The sequence below is a fragment of the Terrapene carolina genome, unplaced genomic scaffold, assembly GCF_002925995.2.
Source record: "Terrapene carolina triunguis isolate 2854851 unplaced genomic scaffold, T_m_triunguis-2.0 Scaffold988, whole genome shotgun sequence".
NCBI lineage: Eukaryota > Metazoa > Chordata > Testudines > Emydidae > Terrapene > Terrapene triunguis.
Genome location: NW_020665339.1, coordinates 151,173 through 161,977, shown reverse-complemented (window position 1 = coordinate 161,977; position 10,805 = coordinate 151,173). Strand labels below are relative to the sequence as shown.

The 10,805-nt window shown below is 48.6% G+C and overlaps 1 protein-coding gene across 1 annotated transcript in view; it reads right to left on the bottom strand.

Moving 5' to 3' along the window:
- Positions 1–10,805, bottom strand: part of PSD3 (pleckstrin and Sec7 domain containing 3) — a 147,549-nt gene that overhangs the window by 4,902 nt on the left and 131,842 nt on the right. Inside the window, exons 14-15 of the mRNA XM_026661268.2 lie at positions 6,175–6,319; positions 2,578–2,721 (exon numbers count right to left, since the gene is read on the bottom strand). Of these exons, the coding sequence (XP_026517053.2) occupies positions 2,578–2,721; positions 6,175–6,319 (289 nt within the window). The remainder of the gene's footprint in view (positions 1–2,577; positions 2,722–6,174; positions 6,320–10,805) is intronic.

Sequence of the window (10,805 nt, the reverse complement as noted above, 5' to 3'; positions counted from 1 at the left end):
AATGATTAAAATAAACACAAACCTAAGCCAATGGTAACAACAGAAAGAAAACCCTGGGCTGGATTCCTGCCTCAACTGAAGTCGATGGGAGTTTTGCCATTGACTTCAACGGGGCCAGAATTCCACTGCTGCTGTCTGTCCTCAGCCTCAATTTAAACAAAGTACAAATAAAGGCTTTCTTTAAAGTTAAACTGTAAACATGCTCTCTTTTACAATGATGAGAGGCCATATGGGGCCAGATCCTCAGCTGATGGAAATAACATGGACTAGTTAAAAAAACCACCGTAGGAAACCTCATCAAGAAAATAAGAACGTTAAAGTTGCAAAGGAAAATATTTAAAAGTCTAAATGCTCACACAACTGTATCTCTGTCCCCTGGTGCATGTGGATTACAGGGCAGTCTTCAGTGAGGCAGTCACACAGCACAGCCCCTGCCGCCTCTGATGCGCATACACTGCCTCATTCAAAGCCAAAGATGGTTCAGTACATAGCAGAAAGGAGAAACTACTTTGTTAGCAGTACTGTTTTCTGCAGAGAGCAAGAATGGGGGAAGCACAGGTAGCTGAAGGAAAAGAAATGACAAGAGCTTACGAGAAGGGGAATCTGGCCTTCTCCCTCCCTTTGGGAGCCGTGCCATTTCCTTTGGGCGAATCAGGCCTTTTTTCACTAAGTTTCTGTATTTAATTTTTCCCTTCTGCTGCTTTCAGTGGCCTGGTCTGCAGGCTTGGCTTGAGAGCACTCCCTGCATTCTCGCCCTACCTCAGCAAGGTCAGTCGCTCACTCACATTCGCTCCTCCAGGCTTTGCTCCAAATGATGGAAAAACCGGAGGCAGATTTCAATTGCTGTTTTTTCACAGCTATCGTACGCTTTCTACAGCCAACCACCAATTTTATGCATTCTGTGAAAGCTGTGACAAGCATGAAAGTAGCCCCGCTTCACAGATTAGCACGTTAAAAACACCTTCTCTCCCACATGGTGAAAGTAGGTGTAACCTCAGAGCTATTTACATAGGCACCTTCGGCAGCTTTCTTCATATCTATTCGCTCTGCAGGATTCAATTTTCATTTGAGGTTCTCTCTAAGAAAGAGGACATTATTTGTTATCACAGGATAGCTGGTCCCTGTGGATAGACTAAACCCAGCTCCCTGGACTGGAGCCCAATCCAGCCAATTAAAAGAGGGCTGGATCACCCCTGGGCCTATAAAGGGCAGCTAGTAGGCAGCTGGGGAGGGAGGGATGAGCCAGGCGGAGGAGCCTCAGAGGGAAGTCACACTGGAGTGGAGCTAGGGCCTGCGGTGGGTCCCGGGAGCAAAGGGCTGAGGGCTCAGGGGAACAGCCCTGTGACTGCTGCTCCAGGAGGGGAGCAGAGCTGGCCAAGGCTAGGAAGCTTGCAGGAGCTGGAGGGCTGGAGACCCCTTGGAGGAGTGGCCCTAAAGCCTGTCACTGAGGATTGAGTTAAGACTGTGTTCTGCTTGTCTGATAACCTCTGTTGTGCAAATAAACCTCCTTGAAGAGCCGAGCGCATGGTTTGGAACTGGGGAGAAGCGACAGCCCTGCTGACAGTTAAACGTGTGGTGGGCCGCTGGTGACGTGTACCGATGCACATGGCCATTTCTTTCCACGCCTCACTGCTAAAACTTGCTAAATATAAACAGGCACAGAAAGAGAACAATATAAACTCACCAAGCCAGAAACAGACGGGGACACGATTCTCATGGCTGCAGTCTAACTTTCAACACCATATTCCATTACCTGTATTTTATCCTCTTCCCTCTCTGCTTTACCTGTTAGTCACCTGTGCACAGTGCCAAGAGTTCTGATGGTGCAGTGGGTGCATGTGCACTGAGTGGCTGGTACTAAGTTTAGAATGGCTGTTTCTCCTCTGAATACACAAATGACTGATTATTACCATTATTTATATTACGGCAGCATCCAGAGGTCCCAACTAAGATTGGGGCCCCACTGAACTAGGCACTCTGCCTGCCCATGGGGGCTAATAAACTAAAGAGACAGGAAATACAAAGGGAGAAAGGAAACATTATTATTCCTCATTTTACAGAGGGGGAACTGAGGCACAGAGAGGCTAAGTGACTTGCCCAAGGTCACACAAGAAGTCTGTGTCAGAGGCAGGAACTGAATTCCAAACTCTTGAGACCCTCCTGCCTGATGAGGTAACAGGTGACTGCAGTCAAAACTCTCAAACTGTGTCAAATGTGTGCGTCATTTGTATCTGCAGGCACAGGGGAAGCTGAGAATATAATGACCAACTTGCACAGTTTTCATCATATTTGACATACTGACTGCTTGCCCAGGTCTAAGCTTTGAATTATCTTAAGTGTTAAGGAGAGGTAATGTGTTAGGGAGAGTCTTGCGGATGTTTACTAGTAGCAAAAAACAAAGAGCCCGCATTTGCGCCACTGATAATACAGGCATACTATTACTGTCTTTATTGCTGTAGTAAATACTACAGTATTGTTATTCCTTTTCTTAGTTCTATGAGGAGTTCTGTAATTTCCAGAGCTTCTCTCCAAGGCAGATGCCAAGCCAACGAATTTAGTGCTGCATCCCATACATACCTCAAACTCCAGATAGTGGTCTTTCAGTTTGTAGTCATCTACTTCTTTGCCTTTAAGTTTCTTGTCTGGTGGGTAGGAACGATGCTCGGCTAGCTCGGTAGAGATTTGCTTCAGCTTAGCTTCATGTGATTTCAGCTGTTCATCCTTCAGAAACATATTAGTCATGTAAGTGTCAGACGCTCAAAGATTCAGTAAGTAAAAAGAAGAAAAAGATCTGCCCATACACTGAACAGCAACTTCTGGCAAGCGGCGTTTTTTAAACATTTCATTTTATTTATATGGTACATTGTTAGGGCTAGATCTTCAAGAGCTTGGCTCCCAGCAGCTTCCTTGTAGGCATCCAGAAGAAATGGCCAGATTTTTTTAAGGTTCGCAGCACCCAGCACCTCCCCAGGGTACAAGGGAGAATCTATCACTCCTCCCCCAGGTAGGGTGACCAGATGTCCCAATTTTATAGGGACAGTCCTGATTTTTGGGGTTTTTTTCTTATATAGGCTCCTATTACCCCTACCCCCGTCCCGATTTTTCACATTTGCTGTCTGGTCACCCTACCCCCAGGTGAGAACAATGGGAGTTGCTGGCTGTGGAGCACTGCTGAAAATCCGGTCCTTCCACTTTACTAACCCCCGGGCCAAATTCAGCCAAGTCAATGATGTTATTCGGGGTACAAGAAAGGGCAGAGTTTGACCCCACACTTAAGGTCATCACAATTTGGAAGCAACTCTTGTGGCGACAGGATTGGTACAATTGTCAGACCCCTCCCCTCTGTCATTCTGCCAGTATGTGCTTTCCAGTCTGTAGCAGCCAGTGGTTAGAGCTATGCAAGGCACAGGCTCTCCTGGGAGGAGGATGTTCTGTCCTCTCCTGAAGGCTTATTTCCTTTTGTTAAACTTTACTCCACTGTGCAGTTGGAGGAGGCAAGGACTTGCTATTCTTTCTTTCTAGGCCATTTCCTTTGCCACAATCATCCCAAACCCACTCACCCCCTCCAGTCCATCTGGGCAGAGAATGGCACTCTTCTGCAACCCCCTTCAAAGCATGCACTCCTTAGGTCATGCAGGCCCTACAGAGTTGTCTTATTTCTGAACTTGGGTTGGACTGGGCTTTAAATCCAACACTGCACTTTAACGTTATTCCTCAGCCCTGCAGGAAAGAGCAGAAATGGTGAAATCTCATCCGTTTCTGACAACACAGGGCCTGGATCAGACCCAAAGTCCATCTAGTCCAGCAGCCAGTTTCTGACAGTGGCCAATGCCAGATGCACCAGAGGAAAGTGCAAGGACCCTGCAGAGGGAGACATCAGATCTCATCCTGATCTCTAACAGATTGGCCTAACCCTAATCCTTTTTTTGATCTAGCTAAATTCTTGGCCTCAACAACTTCCAGTGGCAGTGAGTTTCTCAGTCTAACTACACATGTGGAAAAAGCACTGCCTTTTATTGATTTGAATCTGCCACCTTTTAGTTTCACTGAACATCCCCTTGTTCAGGTGTTATGAGACAGGGAGAACAGAAGCTCTTCATCTACCTTCTGTAGACCATTCATTATATACTTTTATTACATCCCTGTTACCAGCGAACTATAGGATGTAGACACTGGAGGTGAACTTGGTGAAATGACTTAGTACAATTAATTTTGTCTTGTCTCCTCATCTCCTATTTCTGTCAGGGTCTGACCCTGCTGCCACTGATGCCAATGAAAATGACGACACTGATTTTACTCTGAGCAGGCGCAGGTCCTTTGAACTAAGTGCTGTAGTGGTCTTCTTGATTCAGCTCACAAACTCTAACACGGAGACCAGAAAGAGTTGATAATTCATATTTCATCCTCTGCAGAATGAGAAACAGCCTGCTTACAACCTCTCCAGCTTGCAGATAAAAGCAGACAGGTTTTACCTTGTCTTTGAATTTATCTGCTTTGAAAAATTTAAGAATCTTTTGCCATTAGCTCAAACAACTTCGCTTATTCTGCTTCTCATGACACCCTTTTACCAGTATGCAAACCACAGGGGTTTGTTGTTTTTTTGTTATTCTTGATAAAATGGAAACAATGAAGCTAGGAAACTGTGCGCTAAATGGAATGATATCTCAGCGCAGTGAATGGTGGAAGGATTTTTTTGATGGCTGTGGGTGAATTATTGAAACCTCAAGCCGTGGCGGAGCTGCAGTGAAAAAATGGCAAACAAGATGCTAGTTTGTATTAACAGAAGGTGAAAACCCAGAACAAGACAAGTACTATTACTCCTGTTTAAGGCACTTGTTAGACTTCCACCAAAAACACAGCTTGAAGTGCTAATCTCCAGGCCACTGGATGAGTGATATTGTCAAAAGGTGGCTTTGAAGAATCTAGGTTATGAGGAAAGGCTCTGAGAGCAAAGAAGTTCTGAAGGCAAGTCAGTAAGTGGTGGTGATGGCATAAAGCCTTTCAAATTTAGGAAAAGGAGTAATGAAGTTCAGAGAGATTTCTTTCACAATGCTAGCAGGAGATAAAATACTTGGGATCGCGTCATTCCTAAGATTAGATTCTGTCCTCTGCTGCTGTGGTGCAAAGGGAGCACAGAGGAGACTCACCCATCCTACCTGACATTCCGCCGCTGGTGGACAGGGGCAGCTCTATGTATTTTGTTGCCCCAAGCACGGCAGTCAGGCGGCTTTCGGCGGCGCGCCTGCGGGAGGTCCGCCGGTCCCGCAGCTTTGGCGTATCCGCCGCCGAAGCCGCGGGACTGGCGGACCTCCCGCAGGCATGCCGCCGAAGGCTCCCTGACTGCCGCCCCCATGGCAACCGGCAGGCCACCCCCCGCGGCTTGCCACCCCAGGCACGCGCTTGGTGTGCTGGTGCCTGGAGCCTCCCCTGCTGGTGGAGAATCTGCGGGGGGCCAAGAGCCAGCCTAGCTAGCTGCATGCCAATCACCCTCACAGCCCCCATAGATGCACTGGGGGGGGCCCAGAGCACATGGTTCTACAGAGTGTACAGCTTAGAGCAGTCCTGAAGCTGCTCTAAAGTGACACTGGATGATGAACCGGCCCCTGGCTGGCCCCAGGGTCAATAAGCCAGGAAGGTGGCTTATAGCCCACTTTTCTCACCCAACTAAGCCCAAAGAGTAATAAATGCATGGGATAAGATTTCAGGGAAGTCTGTGGGCACAAAGAAAATACCTAAATTCAAGAAACACCTACATTTTGTTTCAGGAGGAGGAGACTGAAGACTAAATTAAATCTTACAGGGTCAAGGAGTATAGGCATAATGTTGTGCTCCTGTGCCTGAAATGTCTTACATTCTTAGCCACACCCAGGAGACAAGGACTTTCTATCTGATGTGTAAATGGGCCTAAGGCTACAGGTGATACCTCCCTTTCTTCAGAAGCACAAACAAATCACATCAAGTCTCCATCCCCTCTCACCCTTAACTTTGCAAATATTTTTGGTCCTAAGACGCAAGTAGAGATAAACTCCTTTAGATAGAGGTGTTAGCAAGACTGTTTCCACAGGAGCTTTACTAAATTGCATAGCTTCAAGGTTTCAGAAGAACCTTCCAAGCTCATCTCAGGCCAAAGGACTCTCCACCCCGGGAGATATGCTTATTATCATAACAGCTCACCTGAGATAACTTTGTTGTGGTGGCCGGCAGAAGCGGACGACTGAACTTCTTCTGAGAGCCAATAGCAGCTGGAAACGGTGGAGCAGAAAATACAGCTGCCACACAATTGATTTTGTTGATCCATGCCTGCATTTCTTCTGGGCTCCTGTGGAAGAAATACGGAGAATAATCAGGATATTGGTGGACTCAGTGTCTCCTCCCTCTTCCTCCTTGCTGTCAGCTTTATCATCATAGGGACATATGAACTACCATCTAGCGCAGTGTCCTACCTCCAGTAGTGGCTAGTGTCAGAAGTCCCAGAGGGTGGCATACAGAAGAAGTTTCTTCCTAACCACTTCAGTTAGAGGTTGGCTTATGTCTGGAAACATCCATTTTGATGGCAGCCAAAATGCTCTCACCCCTTAATTTGCACATTTCTTCTTTACATCCTCAGTGGCTTCACTGAACCACAAACAGCCGCACCATTAGCTTGATTGCTAATAACTTCCCTTCCACAATCAACTACTGAGCCACAGAATACACAAGCAGCGACTACTTCCCCATTAAATTTAATCAAAGGAATGGCCCTTGCCCAAGCTTCTACTTTGCCTACCCAAGACACACAATCCTGCCTTTGACCTCACTTTTCCAATCACCCTTCCCTACTTCTTACTGCAGAAGGGTATTAATAACACAATTCTTTCTGCACTTCTCAACCAACCAGCCTCTGTAAAACACTGAGTTTACTGCTGTGCCAGGACCCACAGCAAAGAACTCCAAGACCTTCAATTAAATCTATTGCATGCTATTAAAAATTGCCTGGGCAGTGCCACTGATTGAGAAATTGATGACCCTGGTGATGTAGGGAAGGGCCAAGCAAAGTATATTGAATGGTATAAAATCTGAGTTGGAGAAAATCATGCGTATGCAAGTCAAACGTGTCTCTTTTCCATCTCTTCCAACTATGGCCCTGATCTTGCAAAGACTTTCATGCATGCTTAACTTTAGGCACTGTGATTGAAGACACACTGCATAAAGACAAGCTCAAATCTTTGCCAGATACAGATGGAAAGGTGTGAAAATCATCCTCAGAAGGACATAACCACTATCAAACTAGGGCTCTTGGTGGGAACCTACAGGTACAGTAATCAACACAAAGAGAGAGACTAGAACTCATCTCTTCATCTCGTGCTTCCAGCCACACCTTGCTGCTTTTCTACCTAGCGGGAAACAGGAGTCTCCAGCCCCTTTCAAACTTGAATTCAAGTGCATTCTTGGGGCTCATCTGCATAGCGCTGCAGTGCAAACGAGGGCTGCGTGATTTCTAGGGCTTGGTCTACACTTACCCCCCAAGTCGAAGTAAGGTACGCAAATTCAGCTACGTGAATAACGTAGCTGAATTCGACATACCTTACTTCGAACTTACCGCGGTTCAGACGCGGTCCACACGCGGCAGGCAGGCTCCCCGTCGACTCCGCGGTACTCCTCTCGTTGAGCTGGAGTACTGCAGTCGACGGCGAGCACTTCCTGGTTCGGTTTATCGCGTCCAGACCAGACGCGATAAATCGAACCAGGAAGTTCGATTTCCAGCCGCCGAACTAGCGGCTAAGTATAGACCAGCCCTAAGGCACTCTACCTGCCCTGTGTAGACCCTGCGGGCAGGATCCACAGGGCACATAGTGCATGTTAACATAGTTCTGTTTGAAATGGGACTACGTCAGCACGAACTAGGTAACTTTTAGAGTGCGCCAGCAGGGTCTACACGTGGCAGGTGGAGAGCAACACGGTAGAGTGCTTTAGATATCACACACACCCCTAGGTCGACTGCAGCACAGCATAGTCAAGCCTTCAGTATGTGCTTACTCTCCAGCAAGCTGTGGGATCATTAATGGGGTTAAATTTCTATACCATATCGTGGTTCGGCAGGAACATACAGTAACTCCTCACTTAAAGTCATCCCGGTTAACATTGTTTCGTTGTTACGTTGCTGATCAATTAGGGAACATGCTCGTTTAAAGTTGCGCAATGCTCCCTTTCTAACCTCGTTTGGCAGCCTCCTGCTTTGTCCACTGCTTGCAGGAAGAGCCGCCTGTTGGAGCTAGCTGGTGGGGGCTTGGAACCAGGGTGGACCGGCAGCCCCACTATCAGCTCCCCACTCCCCTCAATTCCCTGTGCAGCAGCTGCCCAGCAGTTCAGCTGTCCCTCCCCCCACTCCCATGTGCTGCTCCTGCCCCTCTGCCTTGGAGCTGCTCCCCAAGCCTCCTGCTTGCTGTGGGGGGGGGTGTGTGTGCGTTAATGTCAGGTGTCCCCCTCCCCCCTGCTCCTGCCCCCCGCTTACACCTTCTCCATATAAAGCAGGGAGGGGACACAGACGGAGAGAGACAGAGAGAGCCTGGGGCAGCAGCTGCTGTCTTAACTTCCTGATCCACTTAAAAAGACAATGCACTTAAGAGTGGGTCAGCTTACTTAAAGGGACAGTGTGCATCTCTCTCTCTCCCACACACAAGGTGTGTGTCTGTCTCTGTCTGCTATGCTGTCTCCCCTCCCTCGTGTTCGTGCTGCCTTGTGTGAGAAGCTACATTAATAACAATGTGTTAACCCAGTGGTTCTCAAACTTCTGTACTGGTGACCCCTTTCACATAGCAAGCCTCTGAGTGCAACACCCCTTATCAATTAAAAATACTTTTTTATATATTTAACACCATTATAAATGCTGGATGCAGAGCGGGGTTTGGGCTGGAGGCTGACAGCTCGTGACCCCCCACGTAATAACCTCATGACCTCCTGAGGGGTCCCGACCCCCAGTTTGAGAACCCCTGTGTTAACTCTTGAGGGCTCAGCGAGTGCTAGTTCATCATTTAGCACTAAGGCATTCCCTGGGAAATATCCCACCCTCTTCCACCCTCTGACTCCACCACCTCAATCAAGCTTCACAATCATCATCGCTGTGAACAGTATCAAATTGTTTGTTTAAAACGTATAGTGTGTGTGTGTGTGTGTGTGTGTGTGTGTGTGTGTGTGTGTGTAAAAAATTTCCCTGGAACCTAACCCTCCCTATTTACATTAATCCTTATGGGGAAATTGGATTCGCTTAACATCGTTTAGCTTAAAGTCACATTTTTCAGGAACATAACTACAACGTTAAGCGAGGAGTTACTGTACTGTGAACGGCTGCAAATGGGCTGAGACTACACAAACAAATCAAATCAAAATCATTTGGATTTTCAATGCTGAGTGCTACAAGTGGCAGGTAAATTGCAAGCAAGGGCATGCAAATATAAAGCCAGAATGCTCTACTGGTATTTCCTGCCTTCATTACCTGTGATTTAGCTGAGGTCCTCTAGGCCAGTGGTTTTCAAACTATTTTCCTGGCGACCCAGTTGAAGAAAATTGTTGATGCTCGTGACCCAACAGGGCTGGGGATGAGGGGTTTGGGGTGTGGGAGGGGCTCAGGGCTGAGGTAGAGGGTTGGGATTCAGGCGTGAGGGCTGCGAGGTAGGACCAGGAATGAGGGGTTCAGGGTGTGGGAGGGGGCTCTGGGCTGGGGCAGGGGTTGGGGTGCGGGAGGGGGTCAGGGCTCTGGGCGGAGGGTGCAGGCTCTGGGGTGGGGCCAGGGATGAGAGGTTTGGGATGCAGGAAGGGGCTCCGGGTTTGAGGGGGGGCTCAGGGCTAGGCAAGGGGCTTACCTTGGGCGGCTCCTGGTCAATGGCGCAGCGGGGGTGCAGAAACAGGCTTCCCGCCTGTCCTGGCCCTGTAGACCCTGCTGCGCCCCAGAAGTGGCCAGCAGCAGGTCTGGCTCCGAGGCAGAGGCACGCAAACAGCTCTTGCCCACAGGCACCGCCCCCCCAGCTCCCATTGGCTGGGGAGGTGGTGCCTGCGGGCGAGAGCTGGCCGCTGGCCGCTTCCGGGGCGCAGCGCGGTATCAGAACAGGTAGGAACTAGCCTGCCTTAGCCGGGCAGCACCGCCGACGGGACTTTTAAAGGCCCAGTCGGCGGTGCTGACCAGAGCCGCCACGACCCAGAGCCTTACATTCCACGACCCGGTACTGAAAACCACTGCTCTAGGCTATAAAATCCATCAGACAACCTATGGACTGGCTGGTGTTCTATTTCGCTGCATATTCTAAGGCCCTGAGCGTGTATGCTGATTCTTGCAGGCTGACCCCTGTGCCCTCATGAAGCTGGCCTGCTCGGGTCTCTGTGGGGGTGCAGCAGTCTGCCCATGCAGATCTCAGGGGAAGATCGGGGCTCAAGCAGAACGTAGTTTTTTTTTAAGGCCAGAATGGACCCTAAAATATCACACTTGGAGTTGCAGCTAGCAAGAGATGTTAAGAGTAAGAAGAAGGGTTTCTTCAGGTATGTTAGCAACAAGAAGAAAATCAAGGAAAGGGTGGGCCCCTTACTGAATGAGGGAGGCAACCTAGTGACAGAGGATGTGGAAAAAGCTAATGTACTCAATGATTTTTTTGCCTCTGTCTTCACGAACAAGGTCAGCTCCCAGACTGCTGCACTGGGCAGCACAGTATGGGGAGGAGGTGACCAGCCCTCTGTGGAGAAAGAAGTGGTTCGGGACTATTTAGAAAAATTGGACGAGCACAAGTCCATGGGGCCGGATGCGCTGCATCCGAGGGTGGACTATAAGGTGGATAGAA